Raw genomic sequence first — 20252 nt, 5'->3', positions numbered from 1 at the left:
AGCTAAGGAAATACGTGAAGACCCATGATACATTTAAACAGAGGAATTAGAAGCATGACTAAAGTCTTGAACAAATTAGTAGACAGTTATGTATAATATAACTCTGTTATATTCTATAAGCAAAACACATTTTTAAGAAATGAAAAATTCTTTGAAAAAAACATCCATTTAAACTTGACTTCTCTGTATGGGTGTCTGAAAGCCTTCCAGGCCACCGTGCCTCACTCCATCACTTGGTTCTCACCTACGTTTCAGGAGACCACTAAAGTCAAGTTCTCCTGCATCCTCTTGACCTTCTCCACTGTCATTAACAAAAGAAAAGCAAATCTGGGTTTAATGCAGACAGACACAACAGTTTCCCCCAAACACTCTACATGAACTGTATATGCAATTTTGTACCAGCACACAAGGACTATATCAACACAAACTATTTCTTTTCACACAAGTGACATTTTAACTTTTCTGGAGTATGTACTTGTGGAAAAGTAAACACTAGGAGCTTGTGTTACGCTATAGTTTCAGAAGACACATTTTTGTAGATTGCATATATAAAACTGCTTGGATTTGTGTTAAAACCAGGTAACACAAATGCACTTCAGCCAAGCAACACAAAGTACTTTGTTTTTGCCAGTTGGGGGCTCTAGAAACATACCTGTGTAAAAAGCAAAGGACTTTTGCTGCTCTCTGTTATTCATTTAAGACAGAGATTGGCTTGCAGGACGAAGTGTACCCATGTGAGATATATAAGTACAAAGCCTTATATTCAAAGGTAACCGCTTGTGTCCGTGAGGGATGAATCAGATCACGTATTACCAACATAGCATAAAAATGGAGCTAGCACAGAGCTTTTCACAAGATGCATTCCTTTCTATTGTAGAAGGTCATAAGCATGATCACTTGATTGTTCATACCCTTTAAAACATAATTTTCCATCTGTCTTTGAATTGCTTATGACCTCTTTACTAGCAATTTTTAAAAATATTTCCCTACTTAGAAATGCATCTCAAATTAGGCAAGCAGCCACTATCATGACTATATAATAAACTCTAAATAGTAGCTGTGGAGCTGACTTTTAAGTGGTACTACATATTTACTTGCTTGTTTGATTTTTAAATGAAGGCTGTGTTTCCTGCTCTTTGTTAGTGTTATTTATGGATTCTAACAGTCTGTGTGTTTAAAAACAATGTATGTGACATGTAAGTTGTAAGAAGTAACCACAAAATAATGAGCTTCCAAAATTTCTTTAATAGCAAGTGCTTAGAGGCCTTTGGAAGTAAACACATTTCTATTTTTCTAAAGTTGGTCATGCCTCCTTCTCCTAAACTATGCTTAATACGCACTGTGAGCATAGTTGAAGACCTGTGTATGTGCTGAGAGTGGGGTAAAGGAAAGGTGAGGGGGAAATGAAGGGATTGGAAAGTTACAGCATTTTGAAAAATCAGAAAATACCAATTGGCTGATCAAGTAATATTAAATATCTCTTAAAAGCAATTCAATTTTTGCCTTACTTGTAGCTTGGATGAAAATGTGCCTTTTTCTAATAGACTAAGTCATTGTTTTGTAATAGCTTGGGATGACTTTCCTTATTCAACAGAACTGTGTGTGGATTCAGTCTTAGGAAGAACAAGACATTAAAGAATTTATAGTATGAAATCACTAAGTACTGTGGGTAACATCATAGCAGGAAGGGGCTAGTTATTTTTCTCAGAGACTAGAAAAAACCTCATTTTTCTTCCTTGACCCCTCGATTTTTCAGCCTTGGCAGATGCAAAATAAATAGGTAACTAAAATTTGGCTTTCTTCAGTGTCCTAGTAGCAGATGTAGTGGTCTTTCATCTAGGATATTTAATATTACATGGTGCTAACTTCAGTAGGTAGCTACTTAATTGTGGATTTCTTGGGCATATGGTTTAGAGGGTCCATATATGATTTTTAGTAAAAAAAAATGTAAATGAAAACATTTTCTGATATTACTCAACTGCAGTAAAATGAAATATGTCTTTTTGCATACTTATTTTGGACATTTGGTGGGAAATACTGCAAAGAAGAAACCATGGGGCTGATGCTGTGGCATAGCAGGTAAAGCCACCACCTGAAGTGCCAGCATCCCATATGGGTGGCGGTTTGAGTCCTGGTTTGAGTCCTGGCTGCTCCACTTCCGACCCAGCTCTCTGCTATGGCCTGGGAAAGCAGTGAAAGATGACCCAAGTCCTTGGGCCCCTGCACCCACATGGGAGACCCGGAGGAAGCTCCTGGGCCTGGCTTCGGATTGGCACAGCTCTGTCCATTGTGGCCAACTGGGGAGTGAACCGGCCTTTCCTTCTCTCTCTGTGTAACCCTGACTTTCAAATAAATAAATACATCTTAAAAAAAAAAAAAAAAAAAAAAAAGACGAAACCACATGTGGTTAGACTGAGAGTGTATCTTTATAAAGCCACTGAAACCCACAAGAATGGGAATGTCACTATGGCATGAATATTCCAGAAAGTGATCAGTTTATCCTTGATTAGGCCTTAAACCGAAATCTAAACATATGGTATGTTTGATCACAGTGGACAGGGCTGTCCCCCTTTGAACATGGAATATGGAAGAAGGCACGTGTATTTTGAAAATCCTCTATTTCCTTGTTATATCAAAGCTCTCTAGATTTGCCTTTTGAAGTTACCTTCTCTTGAAAGCAGATCGGATGTCAATGTTTGGAGTCATCCCTGTAGATTCTTTGAAAGGAAAGAAAACAGTAAAGTAAATACCCATTAAGAAAGTAGTTTTATGTTCAATTTTTTTACAGGCTGTAGTGATTGTTCAAACAGAAGACTGTCAGGTGAAAGGGGGCATGGCTGTCCTCCTGGGTGCCATGCTGCCAAGGCATCACCATTTCTCATCCTTCCTCACGAAGGACCACTGAAGCAGACCACCTGTCTGCTTGTCTTCAGCCTTCCTACCCATTAAAACTAGATGACGAGCTTGAAAAATATCACTTCTTGATTTTCCTTGCTAGAGATTTTGAACCACCAAATGAGAGAGGGCAACCAAAGATCAATATTCTTAAAAAAGCTGCAGGGCCAGCACTGTGGCGCAGCAGATTGAGCCACCGCCTGTGACACCAGCATTCCACCTGGGCTCCAGTTTGAGTCCCAGCTGCTACACTTCCTATCCCACTTCTTGCTAAGGTGCCTGGGAACACAATGGAGAATGGCCCAAGTACTTGGACCCTTGCACCCACGTGGGACACTCCAGTGAAGTTCCTGGCACCTGGCTTTGGCCTGACCCAGCCCTCACTGTTGCAGCTGTTTGGGCAGTAAATCTTTGGATGGAAGATCTCTCTCTCTCTCTCTTTCTCTCTCTCTCTGCTATTTCCTCTCTCTCTGTATCTCTGCCTTTCAAATAAACAAATAAATCTTTATAAAAAAAAGCTGCATAGTATTCCCAGGGATACCTGGCCATGGTCAAGCAGCCCTGCTTAGAACCAGATTCTCACTTAAGAGAGAAGTCTCAGTAATACCCAGACTTGTGATCATCCCCTGTGCTGAGTGGAAATCTCACAGCCTCCCCTGGAGGTCTACATAACACTGATGAAAGAGCTCATCCTAAGACCAAATTCACCTTGTCATATTCACTACCTTGTGATTCTAATTTACTTAAGTGCTTCTTAAGGAAATGGAGAAGGGCCTTTTCCTTCTTCCAGGTGCCAGCACCTTCCCTCTTTGCTATGAGTCATGTATACCTGACTTTCTTTCCTACACACTCAAGCTAGATAGGGCATGGCTTCTGGATTCTTCGTCCTCCTGGTTACCCTACTCCAAAGGAAATCCAGGTTTCACCATATCACTCCAAATATGGAACAAGTAGTGTGTTAAAGAGAAAAGTATCATTTTCTCAACCTTGATTCTAACCTCTTGTAACATTTATACTTTGCTTGTCTTTTGCAACCTCCAACTTAACTTGCCCTTTGAAACTTATAAAGTTTTTTTTCCAATTTAAATGTACACTTTTATATTCATACTTATCAAGTTAACTCTGGACTGTACACAGAACACATGGATAGAGAACTTCCATATTTGAAATTAGACCTTATAAAAGAAATTATCCCTTCCACCTGGGTATTCTGCCATCCTCATCATATTGCACTATTCCTAAACTTAAATGGGAAAGTAACCACAATGAAACAAATATATTCAGGAACAATGAAAGTGACATCATCTCTTATGTGGGAGGTTGAAGGAATCAGCATAGACAAGAAATACTTAGAATAAAATCCCCCCTAATTCCACTTAAATTGTCCCATTACAATCTGATTTAGCAGGCTTGTTCAAACCACCATAATCAGAAACATAGAGTTTAAAAGGAAAAGTTTCCTCTGCATCTCATAGCATTATATGAACTTTCTGTCCCCCTACACCCCATAAAAACCCAGGCAACAAGGCCTCTTACCATGCACTTCAAGATCAAATGAACAGCTGTCAAACTTATCCTTATAGGTGACCTCGCATCTGTAATTTCCTGCATAGTTCTCTTTGGCCTTGATGATCTGCATCTCGAATGTGTACATCTGCAATGAAATGGATCAGACTCATTGCAGTCCTGCCCTGCCAACAGCACCTTTCAATTATCTTCCACCTTTGCACTATGTTCTCTTTCTGGGAAGATTGCAGGGCAATCACAATAAAGTGTAGACACTCGAAATGGTAACTCTGGAGAATTTTCTGGGACTGATATCGCTCAACTAAATCTGAATGTCAGGAGTTCAGGGCCATACCCGCGTTTGCCTCTCAAAGGTTTCCTTCAGTTGTAGATGTTTCCCAGCTTTGCTGGCCAGATCCATCCATTTCCCCTTGAACCATTTGACAGTGGGTTTCCTGAGAAGATCTTCAGCCTTGACTTTGGCTATAAAGGTAATATTTTCACCTAGAAAAAGCACAAGTGATTCAGTCTGTGGTTTAAAAATGACCATTTGGCTTTCAAAAAGAAGGAGTTAACCGAGGACTGCACTGCACAGATTATAATGTGATTGGTGTTCACGGAACCCTGCAATGAATTGGTCCTAATTTTTGAGGAGTGTCCTAGAGGTCCTTGGAATATTCCCACTTATTCTGTGCTTGAGGTTTATGGACCAGAAAAAGAGCAATGGAGCAATGGGGGAAATCAGTGGAAATATTAAAATACATATATGTGAAATTTGTTCATCCTTTTTTTGATCCAAGGTGTTGGAAATCCTGGAATTCAAGGAATGTGACTAAATGCGATTGAACTGTTATACTGATTGACTCAGTCTTGAGAATATCAGAACTGTAGCCTGGCTTCCCCACAGAATTTCAGTGTCTTACAGGAACACAAGGGAAGCCAATAGGTCTGTTCACATGCTGAATGCTTGTACATTCTCCATCTGAAAGAAGTAATGTTTGTATGAGTTAGTTAGGTTCTCATAGGCATAATATTGGGCCAGTGCCAAAGACTACTTCTGACCATAATATATTCCTTATAGAAATTTATTTAGCTAAACTTTTTTGAGCCCCCAAGTCCTTCTCTAGCTCACCTCCCTGTTTATTTCTTTCATGGCCCATGCTTTTGGATTATCTGTTTCTTTAATTTTTAATCTCTACTTCTTTCATTAGATGTTGAGTGTTCATTTGTTATAGTCAATGCTCAACACAGGGCCTAAAACAGGAGGTGTGTGATTAATATTTCTCAAATTAATATTTCCAAGGTTAAATCATCTGTCTGACCAGCTTCCTATGAACTATTAAATATGATGACCTAGAACATGCATGTGCAGCTTTGTAACCATCTTTGGAATGAGTTGTGTCATGGTGACAGCAGGTACTGGCATATCAGAGCTTTATGATAATCCAGGCACTGTTCAAATACTTTATGAGAAGGTCCTGTTTTTAGCCCATTTTATGAATGAGGACACAGAGGCATTAAAAGGCTCGCCTACCTGCTCAAGGACAATAGATGGCAAAAAGCAAACCAAGGTTTGAATATTAGTTGCCTGGCTTTAGGGTCTAGGCAATAGATTTCTGTATGCTAAAAGTTAAGGAAATAATTGCTGTCACTCACCTTTTTAAGTTATAAAATGTAAGACTTAGCATAGACATCTGAGGCTACTTCAAAAAGTTTGTGGAAAAATGGAATTAAAAGCTAAATTTATTTTGGTGCAAAAAAAGAGATGGAATCTAGGCACAGTTTTTTCATAATATGCATTTACATTAAGTTCTGAAGATCTCTCATATGATGGAATATTATTTAGTCATAAACAATGAGTGAAGTACTGATAAGCTATAATGCAGATCTCGAAAACATATTAAGCAAAAGAAACGAGACACAAAAGATCATGTGTTATATGATTCCATTTATACTAGATATCCAGAATAAACAAATCCTAAGAGATGAATATTAGTGGGAGTCAAGACCTCAGGGAGAAGCCAATGGGGAGTAATTGCTTAATTGGGTCTGGAATCTTCAGGGTGATAAAAATGTCTTAGAACCAGAAAGGAATGGTGGTTGCACAACACTGTGAACGTGCTGATAGCCACTGAATTGTTTAATGTCAGGTGGATTTCACCCAAATAAAAGCCAAATGCAGGAATGAATGCCAGGCACTCACCAACTTTCACTGATCCTGTTTGAGGTTTCTCAACAAACAGGGTGGACAGCTGAGAATTGGCATTCTGCTTGTCTTGTTCCTCCCCAGCAGGTGCCTCACCAAGAGACCATTCTAATGAGCAGAAAGGAGGAGAAGGATCATTTCAAGGCCAGGCTCTTCTTAGGTAGACTTACCTGTGTTTGTTGTTCGCTCAGCCTGAAGCTTTTCTTTATCTAACAAACTGAGATGAATACATCATTCTTCCCACCCCCAGCAGCCACCTGTAGAAAGACAGACTCCCATTCTCACAGGGATGTCTCTTCCATGACCAGGCAAAGGAACAGCTTCTAATCCCTAGAAATAGTGAAACTTTCCAGGTTTCCCTTGTTTCTTGGTTGTTTCCTTGTTGGTTCTTTTGTTTCCCATCCTGCCTGCCCCCCAGTAGGTAAACATTGGTAGTAAGTTTTTCCATATGGTTGAGTAAAAGGCCTCATCTGTACAATTGAAGTGGAGAAGACTAACAAGATGGGTCTGTTTGAGAGCAAACTGTCTGACAGGGGCTAGGCGCTCAAGACTGGCCTGGTGTTTTCAGATTCCTTGCTGTGGTGTGATTAGACAATTCTGGTTGCACAGATATGGCCATACTTTGATAAGTAAATAGCAGATCACGACCTGCAGGTACAGATTTCAAGATTACCAGAAGTGTCCTGCAAGGAGGAAAAAAGACCCAGAAAAGGAAGAAGGAATGTTTTGAGCTTTCCCAGTGAAGAGAGACCACCTGAAAATGAAGTTTATTTTGCATTGTCTAATTGTGGATCCTTGTTTGGTATACATCTGCAGTCCATTCCAAGGATGGGCCTAGGAGAGAGGACTGTAGGGATTCCCTCTGTCTCTGAGCTGAATGCAGAGAAATTCAATTTCAGTCACTTAATAACTAGGAAAAAAGGCATGGGTTACCAACTTTTTACTTGTTAATGTTCCTTGAAAAGAAGGAAAATGCACTTTTAATTATTTTAGTTTTCATGTCCCAGTCATGCTCAGTTGTAGGTATTTTTATCCATAAAGGCCACTGTTTTCACAACAAAGTTAAGGAATGTAGTTATGTGATTACACATTTTAAATATTCAAGCTGATGTTAAAAATTTATGTTGTGTGTTTCTGATATCAATAGTAACAGTGAATAGTATCCATTCATGTCTAGGACATGAGGACAAGTCATTGAGATGTTTTGTTCACTTCTATACTAGTAGTGACTGTAAGAACGGCTGGCCCATAAGAGACCCAAAATAGGATAATATTAGGCACCTAACAAAAATGTTTTGAATGACTGAATGAGTCAATGACCTCACAAAATTGAAGCTATAGCTGGCAGGATGCATTTGAAAGCATTTTATCAACTGTATGTAATGTAAAGTTTTGGAAAAATGTGAACAATTATCTAACGTTAGCACATCCCAGGAATGGGATTGTTCTCTGTGTATTTACCAAATGTTAAAAATGATAGTTATAAAAAATTAGTTATAACAAAACAAATGAGCTTGTGGTCTATGTGGCTGGATTCTTGAATGTATGTGTGTATGTGTGTGTGTGTGTGTGTGTGTGTGTGTATCATGCAAAATTAATTGTTTCTCAAGACATTAGTTTTCTTGTAAGAAAAAAGGTAATGAAAGATCACTTTTAAAAGCTACAAACTGAATAAAAGAAGGATTAGAATCAATACAGCTTCCAAAACAATGAAGTCATTAGTGATTGAATTAGGAGGGTCAGGGGTCTTGTCTGGGCGTGAGCTCACCTGAGTCCTTTCTCTCCAGGGCCCGACTACTCAAACCTGAAAGGAAAGTGTGATTTGGATGATGTGGGGGGAAACGCCTGGAAGATGACAATGAAGTAATCATTTCAACCTTATTGGATTCCCCCAAACCCTGTGTCATCTGGTGATGGGGAGAGAAAAACTAGAAGTTGGCTTAGATGGGAAATCAGTAGAGCCCCCTCTATGACAATGTCTATAGAATCATATATCTTTATAACACAGGCAGGTGTTGGCATGGCAGTTAAGATGGCACCTGGGACACCCACATCCCACATCAGGGTGCCTGAGTTTGAGTCCCGGCTCCAGTTGTCATTCCAGCTTGCTGCACACGCTGGGGGGCAGCAGATAATGATTCATGAATCCTTGCCACCGACATGGGAGACCCAGTTGGAGTTCCCAGGACCTAGATTCAACCTGGCCCAGCCTTGGCTGTTGCAGGCATTTGGGCAGTGAACCAGTGAATGGGAAATCAATCAATCTCTCTCTCTCTCTCTCTCTCTCTCTGCCTTCAGAATAACTAAAATTAATAATTAAAATTTAAAATACAAATGTCTAAACTTACAGATCAGGAGGAAAGTGTATTTAGATGGAAACAGAAGATTTATATATTATATATATATATTTATTTATGTCTTTTCAAGTCAGAGTTACAGAGAGAGATGGAGAGACAGAAACAGAGCGATCTTCCATCTGCTGGTTCACTCCTCAAAGTGGCTACAATGGCCAGGGCTGAGCCAAGCCAAAGCCAGGAGCTTGAAACTCCACCCAAGTTTCCCACATGAATGGCAGGGGCCCAAATACTGCTTTCCCAGGCTATGGGCAGGGAGCTGGATCGGAGCAGCCCGGACAGGAACTGGCACCAATATAGGATGTAGACCTCAGCAGCTTAACTTGATCAGCCACAACGTGGGCCCTGATTAATACTTTGGTCCCCAAAATTTATACCCAAGATTTATTTACTAATCTTATTTCAGAACGAAAGTCTCTTTTTTAAGACGTTTCTCATGACAAACAGGAAATGGTTGTCAAAGCTGACACTGTGCCCCTTGGCACTGGCAAACCTGGCAAACCCAGTGCCTCTGCCCTGTGTACCCATTCAGTGTAGCACCCTGCCTTTCCTTCTGTGCTGTCAGGGAGTCGGACATTACCAAGTGGGCAAGGGTAGGAACCATCCTAACCTGGAGGCAAGGCACTAGGCAGGGAGGCTTCCTCTTCCTCTGAAACAAGAAACAGGAGTGAAAAGTCAGGGAGAAAAGGACTTCATCTCATGTAACCTGAGAAGAGAGAACTCTGAAAAAGAAGAGGAGACACTGCACAAACGCTTTGGACTGCTGCTCCCTGAAAGGTTCAACTTGAGTGTTTCAGTTTAAAAAAGAAAAACAGCAAACAAAAGGGTGCCAAAGTAGGCTAATCCAAGTGGAAGTATAGATTTCAAAATGGAGCTCTGCTAGTGTTTTATGAGGACTGAAAGTCAAGAAAACAATGAATGCTAAAAAGAAAAAAAAAAAAATCAAACCTTGATGAAATCAACAGTGTAGGTGGTTTGTAAGTCCTTGTTTTGGAACTAAAGTCGATGAAGGACATTATGCATATATCACAGTCATCTGGACACAGACACAAAAGCCTATGTTAACTATAGGAGAGCTCATTTCCAACAGAAAACCTTATGATTGACTCCACTTCTGTGTTTAAGAAACAAAAGTCAAGATTAAGTAATACGAATCAGTTTGTCTCATTAAACTTACTAATTATTTTAGGAATCTGATAAGTTATTTTCCCAGCTTATATTGGTGTGGACCAATATTGTATACTTTCATTACATTCTTGCATACACATTTGTAAAATTCAAAATATATATCAGTGTTCATGCACAGAGGCACTGAAGACTCCCCTTTTTTAAAATATCTGAACAGCAAACTTCACAGTTTAGATGCTTAAAGAGACATTGACTGAACCTCTACCCCACTCTTCCTGAAGCAGGAAACAAGTATTTGTATAAATAACAGTAATCTCTATACACAAAATATTAGAAAACTATGGATTTCTAAATATAAACGTATATGACTGTATAAGATAAGATACCAAAAATATGTGCTCTTTTAATGCTTTAAAAATTTCTGAAACAGGTAAAGTAGTACTTTTTTAGAAAATTCACTATAAATATTACTCTCTGGCCTGAAATTTCCCTCCCAAAACTGTCAACCAGGAATATATTTCCTGAAGTTTTAACAAAATAACTTGTATAATGTATAGAGACTGTCAATGTCATTGCTTCAAAACCCAAGAGGTGATTCACTGGCAACTGTGAGATTCAGGCTTCTTTATCATGCCATAGCGATGCATTCTTAATGAATATTGCTGTCTCAAATCCATTAAATCAATGTGGCATCTTTTAATGATGTGTCTAAGCATTGAAAAGCATGGTGATGCTAATTTTTAACAAAGCTCTTTACAAAGAAGTCATGTAATTATAATATGGAGATACTGTAGATGCTGGTTTGTCAGACTCCTGGAGGTAAATTACACAAAAATATTTTAACATGCTCACAAAAAGCACCGGGATAATGTTGTTGTAGAAAGGAACCTAAGTGAAGAAAACACTTAGTCATTCTTTTCATTAAAAACATCAATTAGGAGAAAAGATGTTGGAACTGCTGATGATTCACTTCCTCTTCTGCCAACCACACTCATGCCAAAAGGGACACTCTTCATGGCAGATTATGTGGAAAACTTAACAGGTGTAGAGTCCATTCATGGTAACGTATATGGTAATGTTAGTGCCTGGGAACAGAAAGTAGTTTTTTATTTCCCTTGCAGTGATTGCCATAAGTAGTTGTGTTTCTGGAAGAAAACTTTTAAAAGACAGCAACTGTCCCAGTTGGGCTTACCAAAAATTTTACAGGCTGTAAGCTAATAAAATATAAACATTTTTAAAAATGTAAACATAGCAGAACTTCAACATCAAAATGAGTACTAGTCTTCAAAGTAATTCTAATTCTAATGCTGCTGCCATATATGAGACCAGCCACAGAACCAGTTTTAGAGCTTTTTTAAAGGTCCATTGTTAAGGCGTCAAAGACAATCAGTCTTGCTACTTTGTGTTTGCACAAAGAATATTAGGTGCCAGATGACCAAAAAACAGAAAGAGAGAGACACAATCACACTTGATCTTTCACATTATTCTCTACACATGACCTTTGTGACTCTTGTCTGCTTCCAAAACTGAAACCTACCTTCCTCTGTTGATGGCTCTTCTTTCCCCAAAAGCACAAGATGACACCAGGAGAGCACCATGGAGCACCCAGATCCATGCCTGGCACATGGCCTATACTTAGCAACACTTGCTGAGTAAGTGAAGGCTGGAGTAAAAGGCAGATTTCTGGCCCCAGCGAGAATGAGGAAAACAATTTCTATTTAGCTACTGTTTGATTTAACACCTATAATTTTTCCGGAAGAATTTTAAGCCACAAGAAGCATTACTTTCATAAGGACGTTGCCTCCCACCATGATCACTCTAAAGGAGATTTTCACATCTAGTTTATGGCATTGCCGTTTATTTATTTATTATTTATTCATTGTCATTGCTATTGTTTCAATTCCAGGAGACTGCCTGTGTCCCAGGAGAAAGTGCTCAGTATTAGCGAACAGGACAGCTGGATAAACAAGTCCACAGGCAAACATGCAAGCAAATAAACAATAATAAAACCCCTTCGTGGGAGATCAGCTGTTTCCCAGACAGACACTCAGTAAAGCTGGAAAAGTTGGTAAATCTAACCATAAAATTTTCAGAATATTTCCAGGCTGGTAAAGAACAATTCAGCCCTTCTGGGAAAGGTATTAGGTTCCACTGCTATGAGTAATATCTTTAATAATGACAGCTTTGGAGCTACTCATTGAATATATTTCAGCTAATTAGATATGGCCCAGGGAAACTGATGAAAAGTGTGCAAAGATCCAAGCATGGCCAATTTCAGCAGCTTTCAGTGAGTTGATCTTACTACAAGTGACATCATCCATCTGTTCCGTGCTGGTGCTTCATTCTGAACTGTCACTAAGACTGTGTAGAGAATGTTCATCCTGCCCACTAAACATGTTGAATGGAAATAAAAATCTATCCAGGTCTCTATGATCTGTATGGTCAGCAGCTAAGCCAGCACGGAAATTCAACTGTTCATTCATTCTACAAGTATTTGTTAGGCAATTGCCACATGTTGCTCTCTGCCAGAAGCTGGAAGGATTGAGATGAGGACACAAACGAAGTGTTAATACATGACAGTGCCTACAGCCTGTTAGGGAAAGGACTCAGTGTTAATACATGATTAAGTGGAGAGTGATTGAATGACAGAGGCAAAAGGTTCGGGAGAAATCAGAAGGAAGAAGGAAATGAAAGTGAGGCGAGACAGTCAGGGGCAAGCTCTACAAAGGAGGGAAGTTTGAGTGCACGGTTAGAAAAAAATTAGATGGACTGAAAGTGGGAAAAGGACAGGAAACCGGGGGAGGATCTTCCAGTTAATACAGGAAGAGAGGTATCTGACACTTGTCAATCATCCAACCAATTGTTGATCCTGTTTAGCTCATGCAGGGTTTCTTTCTCAATTGGGGATATACACTGGGGATATAAAGATTATGTCTACTTTTTGCTTAAGTATTTTCATTGGAATTTGCCTGTCCCTGATGAAAATGAGTAGTAGTTGAAAAGGATTGTATGTTTACCTCCTCTATTTAGGAATGTCACTGTCTGTCCTAAATTGATTTGCCCCCTAAGCATGCAGGGCAAATCTATATATTTATTTGGCAGTTTATACACCTGGGCAGGTGATGACATGTGGTCATGACCTCGCTTAGCTTCTGAAAAGTCAGAAAAATACCACAAATATCAGGATGCCCTAGTTACCTGGGCTTGTATTTTGACCATATTGTGTTCTCCTGTATCGTTGTTGGTTGGTTCATTTCAACTTATGGAAAAGCATTCTCTCATTTAAGCATACAAACATAATATGGTGACTTTTCAGATTAAGGGTTAGGTCTAGGATTTGTTTAAATGTTGACAGCTTATGTCATCTGCTCTGTTGGTTGAGACTTACAGCCTAGGCCAAGTACCTTTCCAAATTTGGAAACAGAGGTGTATGCCATAGCCTTGTAGAGAATAATGTTACAATAACTTCAGACAGGATGTTCAAACCTCCTTGAACCCACATCATGGAAGGAGTTCTAGGAGTTTGTACTGTCTGCATTCCATAGCAAATAATCTTCAAACTGTGGCCCACATGGCTCAGATTAGTATTCCTGTTACTATCTATGAGAGCCACTAAGGTCAAGGACAAAGTGCATGAACTAACAACATGTATTCATTTATGAGAGCATTAAGGTCAAGTTAGCTGAGGAAAAGTGATCCAATGTACTGAAAGAAAGAAAAAGAGTATTTTACTAATGTATAGGAGACCACAGCATCCTAGAAATTTGGTAGAAATTAGGTAAGTACATATGACCTACAAAGAGCAAGGAGATACTTCACATACTTCTAAGAAATGTCCAGGAACAATAGAAATTTCCTTTGCAGTTAGAAAATAGTTATCCCAATATTTAAATTTTTATTCATTATACAAATAAAAGGTTGTTATAAAAATGATCACACAAAACTTATAAAGCAAACTTGCAAAATTGACTTTCATAAAAACTTTCCTCTCTGGGAAACTGATGCTCATTAGGTTAAGACAGGTGGCCAATAATGACGACGACTTCTTCCATGTGAGAAAAAGGATATTAGGATATCAGAGTCACAGAAGTACATGGACCACTCTGTAAAAAGCAAAACTATAAAAATATTACAGGAATAAATGAGTTTCAATTCATTAAGGAAAAACACATGATTAAAAATGTAGTGTTACCGCTAAGTTCCTAAAATTGTATTTGTGAAATGCATGAAGTATGTATTCCTTAAATAAAAGCTTTCTGGAAAAAAATTTAAAAAAGTATTATTAATCAGTATAATTCAGATAAAACTACATGAGTACACAGTGTTATAAAAAGAGATGCTAGCCTTCAAAATGACTAGTGAAACCTGGAACAGTACACATAATCACATGAAAACATTTAATTAAAAAATCTGAGTAATTCAAAACATTTTTCCAATTGATGCAATCCCAAGAAGATCAAACACCTCTTTTCCTTAGCTTGCACTTTGAAACTTGGAAACTACCAGTTAATTTGCTGGCATCTCGACAAGTGCATGTGATATTTTTATCATTGTTTTCCTTTTAGAAATATGTGTAATGGAAACTTAGCAAAGCACCATTTATCATCAGGCTGATTGTGTCTTGTAGACAAGACGCCAAGGAAGAACTCTGAACCACACCGATGAAAGAGGACGCAAGCTCTGTGGGGCCACTGGGCAATTGTTACTGACCTCTTTCTGCTTCTACTTTTGTTGAATTCAGCTCACCCTCCCCCCTTCCAACTCACCTTTTGCTGATCCCTTTCCCGCCTGCTTCTGTTTATTTGGCTCTGTGTGGAAAGTACAAGCACATTTTTTTAAGGTGTCTTAAAGCCTTGTATTGTGTGATGAGCAACAAAGGGAAGGGAGAAGGGAGAAAACAAATGACAGCAGCGGAGAGCATGCATGATTCCACCTCCTCACCCATTGTGGCACATATGAATTATTAACTTGGGAATTATAATTTATGGTCACATAGAACTTCCAATGAAAGCGATGAATAAATCTGATCATTTTTGAAAAAGCATACACAAAAGCATGCAATACAGATTTTGTTAAAATACACTCAGTTATACTGGGTTCCTTTTATATAGTATGCTGCAGTAGAACTGAGTATAAAATGTGAGTCACTTCATTTCACAAGTCCCAACAAGGGACTTACTTCTTAAAGATATTTGACCAATGTAGTGGCTCCAGTGGTTTGGACTTTCTAGATATTATGGTAAGATTTAAAATAGATAACTGTGCATGTTAGTTGCTCCAAAGGAGATGTAATTGTATAGCACATACATCTTCTGCATTGGATGTAGTGGCAATACATTCAGGATGAAAACAATTAACATCAGATTTTATTAGTCAAAATCATTTAATTTGCATTTCTTTCTGTTCAGAATCATATTAATGTAGACACCTGCAAATGGTATATGAGACTTGTGGTATATCTAAGAAAAGAACTGTTTTAAACATGAATTTTCACTCTTTTGTTATGGTAAATAGTGATCCAGCTCTCAGTTAACTAAGGGCAATTTTAGCAGAGTTTGGAAAGATCAATATTGTGCGATAAATATGAAATAAGACACAATAAGGGAAACTTTATAGTGGCCCAAAGAGAGGAAGGGAAGGGGTAAGATTGTAATGCCCAGTGGCGTATCAGAGTCCTCAGTGCTGGCCAAGATAAATCTGCATGTGCAAGAAGAAACCACGCCAAGGAACAAGACCATCTTAAGAAGAATGTCACACATCTGTACTGGTTTCAAGACCAGGACTCAAGGAAAACGAAATCCAAGATTGCCCCTGTTTGAACTCGTGGCAGTGAGCTGTTTCATTCGTTTTGACACAGAGCCACACTCTACTATACTAAGGGTATTTGGTTGTAAAACTAAGTTTTCTTAGCTCAACAAAGGGACTTCTGTGACCAGTTAGATTTCTCCAAATGCTTTCCTGAGAAATGATCTCCACAGCAGAAGAGCTTTGTAGTCCAATTTCCATGCAAAAGGATGACCAGACACTGAAGCCTACTCAGTCTCACTTTCACTTAGGCTGGACCAGTCCTAGGTGATCTCCTACCCCTTGGTTTCTCAGTACATTGACAATTCACATAACCATATTTCATCACATACTGCCTTGGGTGAGGGAATGGAGCAGTGGTTGCAGTATTGCCTAACATTCTTGTGTAGTGGTTGCATTTTATTTCATTGTTCTCCAGGCCACATTGTATTTTCTGCTTTGCTGCAAACACACTGAACTTGGGGAAATGTTTTCTGTCTAGCGTTTCCTGCCATATATGGTCCAGTATGTTTACATCTGGCTGTTATAAATATATGGAAGACAGCTCTATATCCTCCTTAAAGCTTGGAACAGAGTTGTGCACGTGGGAAGCATCGACTGACTAATTCTTGAACTGATGCTGGTTTCTTGTCCTCTTCAAGGAGGAAGAGTGATGTACAAGAGCATTTGGGAGCCTTCTTGGGAAAACACACTTGATTTTGGTTGCTTCCATCTTGGAGGCTATCTGAGAGGGCCAAGTCAGAAGTTCAACAGCCCACTTGGGCTTGTCACTCTTCCAGTCCTGATCTCTCCCTCAGGTCCATGTGCACGGAAACCCTGGATTCGTGTAGTGTATTTCACTGGGGCTGCATCTTCCTCCCAAGTATGTCTCTACTCACTGTATTTTTGTTGCCACCTGGTGGACAACAGGGTACCACGAATTTTAGAAACTGGGTGTGATATTGAACCTCAGAGACCACCAAATCTTTCTGGAAACTTTCTCAGGAATTTCTGGAGGTACTTCATGGTGACATAATTCAAGTTGGGAAGGGTCTACTGATCTTCCAGGGTTGAGGTCGGATCCACCTCCAACTCTCACAAGAAAGATGTAGGCTTTGTTTGATCTCCATTCTGAGGAAAAGTCCCAGCAACACTTCAGCCCCTGGGAGGCTGAAAAACTGGGACTTGGCAAGTGAAAAATTTTAAAACTTGAGCACAACAACAACTCTTGCATAACTTGGAGGGTTTTATAAGAATCATCCCACTAATGTAAGTGAAGTGATATCCAAATTAGATTAACAGGAGAGGGCTATATTAACATAATGTATTATTTTTATTATTATCAGCAACACAGCAGTCATCAACCAGCTCCTCAGTGGGAGTTAGGGTAAAACTCACAGCTCAGTGGGAACCAACTCATGCTGGGATGAACATTCTGTATCTGCAGCCCCAAACAGTGTTTTGGCTTACCTTCCGGGGCTGGGGCTGGGGCTGGGGCTGGGGCTGTTGCTGGCGCTGGCGCTGGCGCTGGTGCTGGTGCTGGCTCTGGGGCTGGGGCTGGGGCTGGGGCTGGCACTTCATTTTCTAGAAATGCAAAAAAATAATAGCAGTGTTAGCCTCACTTAACTTTTTTCTTTTTCTTTTTTTTTTTTTTTTTTTTTGACAGGCAGAGTTAGACAGTGAGAGAGAGAGAGACAAAGGACTTCCTTCCATTGGTTCACCCCCCAAATAGCCACTATGGCCGGCGCGCTGCACAGATTTGAAGCCAGGAGCCAGGTGCTTCCTCCTGGTCACCCATGTGGGTGCAGGGCCCAAGCACTGCAGAGAGTTCGACTGGAAGAGGAGAAACTGGGACAGAATCCGATACCCCAACCAGGACTAGAACCCGGGGTGCCGGCGACGCAGGCTGAGGATTAGCCTAGTGAGCCATGGCACCAGCCCTCACTTAACTTTTAATTCAATTTCCCATTAGCTCCTATATTTATTTATTTATTATATATATTTATTATATAATATTACATATTATATATAATATGTATTTATATATTCTTATATATATTTATTTAGCTCTTATTTCCTCACAGCTCTTATAGGATTGTTGTGAGGACAAAACAAGATCCAGTAGGTGGCGAGCACATCCCATACAGCCTAAGGTGCTCACATCCTAGGAAGCCGAGGGAGGAGTTGGTACAGAAATGGAACTCCTTTCGCCAGGCAGCAAGGGCACCACAGTATCTCTGACATTGTCCCGCCCTCACTTCCTGAATGATGATGAGCTCCAAGCCCTCTGGCTTTGTAGCCTTGCCTTTCATGACTTTTATGTTCACTGAGAAACAGAATTTACGCTTCTCACAGTTGTTTCTGGACGTGCACATGCCTGGCGCAGATTTCCACCTACAGTTAACTAAAATTTTCAAAGCTCTGGTTTTAGGATTTGACACCTGGTTTTGGATATCCAGGATCACAGAGTAGTCTGGCTATGAAGTAGGTTCAGGAAGCTTCTGCTGAAGAATGTACTATTTCCAAATAGCTAAAGGCATACCCATGACCAAAGAGCATAGAATTTCCCCTGCTAGCTCCCTGTGTGTGCCAGAACTGGGAGTTCCTGACAGGAGTGAACCAGCTGCTTCAATTCCAAGGCAGGAAGAAATAGTTACTGACTCTCTTGAACAATCATTTTCCATTTGATAATTAAATATAATATAAAGAAAAGTGTATTATAGGCATATTGTGGGACACTAGGAGCCCTATAATTGTCACTGTCTGGAATTTTCCACATTTTCCCCTCAAGTAACTCTTTATGAGGAGGCAGAACAAAGCCTCGTGACAAGCAGTCATCACCATGTGTAGGCTGAGTGGACCATTTTATTTAGGTAGCCTGGGCAGAACATAGGAAAATGAATGGATTGTGCCATAAAAGAAATCAAGAAAACATCAAGATAGAACTGCTGGAATGTCACAATATTTTCTGCTTACTAAATTTTTGTGCCTAGCATAATCTCTAATTTATTGTTATTTCAAAAAAAAACTATTTTGATTCAGACGACCATAAATGAGAATATTACTTCGTATAGTATATGTCACTATACTATAGTATATATCATTGTACTGCAGTGTATATTACTATAGTATAGTATATATTACTATACTATATTGAATTGCAGTATCCTTGGAAAATAAAATATAGCCAAAGGAGAAAAAAATTTAGCCTTGCAGACTGGCAAAAGATAACGTAGCAGGATGTGATGTGATTCATAGATACGCAGAAAGCACAATGTCCTTTACCTGGCATTGATGGAAATGCTTTTTTTCCATCACATTGCCAAAAGGATCATTAGGGCCACAGTCAACCAGAAGATGGAACCCTTGGCCAAAGCATTTTATTTTAAGAGATCTGTGTACAGAAATGGAAAGTCCTTTGGGCTTTGGCTAAGATGTCGCAGCCCGTGGGTATGCAAATACCAAGAGCATGCAGCCTATTTCTTTGACACAGTATCTTTTGGATTGGGTCACTGTCACCCAGGGCCTGAGGACGTCTCCTTGGCATTCTCCACAGACCAACTTCTCTGCCCTCCAATCTCCTTTTCCCACTGCAGCAAAAGTTATTTGTCTCACAACTGTGCTTCCTCTTATTCTTCCTAGGAAGGGCTCTGTTCCAGTGTATTGGGTCAACACTCTCCAGGTCAGCACTCAAAGCCATTGTCAGTGGGCACTTCCTCAATTCATGGCCCTGTGTCCTTGGTATTCTAGGGCTGTATTCTCCCTGACCTTTCTGCCACCTAGAAGAGCCATGTTCCTCTCAGAAGACCTGTGTGTGTGTGTGTGTGTGAGAGAGAGAGAGAGAGAGAGAGACAGAGACAGAGAGAGACAGAGAGATAGAGAGATTGAGCCCAACAGACCTATATCTGAATCCCAACCCTACTCCTTATTACTTGTATAACCTAAGGCTATTCCTTACTCTCTGTCAGCTTCAATTTCTTCATTTGTGAAATAAGAATAATAAAATAAACAACCTCTTAAGGTGCTGATCCTATGTAAAATGCACAGCAGGGTTCCCAGTGTGTAGAAAGAGCCCTATTGTGACTGTCCTTAGCCTTTGGAAATTTTTGTCTTCTCAACATTTCTCTCAAGGTTCTCATTATTACATTCTGTTCCCCTTCCTCACTGTCCTGGCATTCTGAACCATATACGAATACACTCTTTATTCACTACAATTTATTTTCCAACAGTGTCAGTATTTTTATCTTTCTTTCCCTCTCCAACTGAATAAAGAGAAGGATTATTCATTCCTTTCATGTCTCCAGGTTTTTCATTTTATTACTGAAAATATATTAAATGTATAGTACATTTATTTGCAACAGAGCTAAAAAGGGTGCTTG

At 39.6% G+C, this 20252-nt stretch overlaps 1 protein-coding gene across 30 annotated transcripts in view; it reads right to left on the bottom strand.

Moving 5' to 3' along the window:
- MYBPC1 (myosin binding protein C1) overlaps positions 1-20252 on the bottom strand; it is an 85755-nt gene that overhangs the window by 48790 nt on the left and 16713 nt on the right. For 8 of the 30 annotated variants that reach the window (XM_051845801.2, XM_051845800.2, XM_051845805.2 and 5 more), the window contains exons 2-10: positions 17344-17457; positions 14856-14897; positions 9572-9610; positions 8376-8411; positions 6605-6715; positions 4757-4905; positions 4432-4549; positions 2666-2717; positions 245-301 (exon numbers count right to left, since the gene is read on the bottom strand). In XM_051845801.2, coding sequence (XP_051701761.2) covers positions 245-301; positions 2666-2717; positions 4432-4549; positions 4757-4905; positions 6605-6715; positions 8376-8411; positions 9572-9610; positions 14856-14897; positions 17344-17457 — 718 coding nt within the window. Of the gene's footprint in view, positions 1-244; positions 302-2665; positions 2718-4431; positions 4550-4756; positions 4906-6604; positions 6716-8375; positions 8412-9541; positions 9611-14855; positions 14898-17343; positions 17458-20252 lie in introns of all 30 variants that reach the window. The other 22 variants (XM_070052758.1, XM_051845808.2, XM_070052763.1 and 19 more) reach the window with 3 other exon arrangements.

This window comes from Oryctolagus cuniculus, chromosome 11, assembly GCF_964237555.1.
Source record: "Oryctolagus cuniculus chromosome 11, mOryCun1.1, whole genome shotgun sequence".
Classification (NCBI taxonomy): domain Eukaryota; kingdom Metazoa; phylum Chordata; class Mammalia; order Lagomorpha; family Leporidae; genus Oryctolagus; species Oryctolagus cuniculus.
Note: the sequence above shows the minus strand (reverse complement) of the source record. Positions and strands in the feature narration are given on the sequence as shown.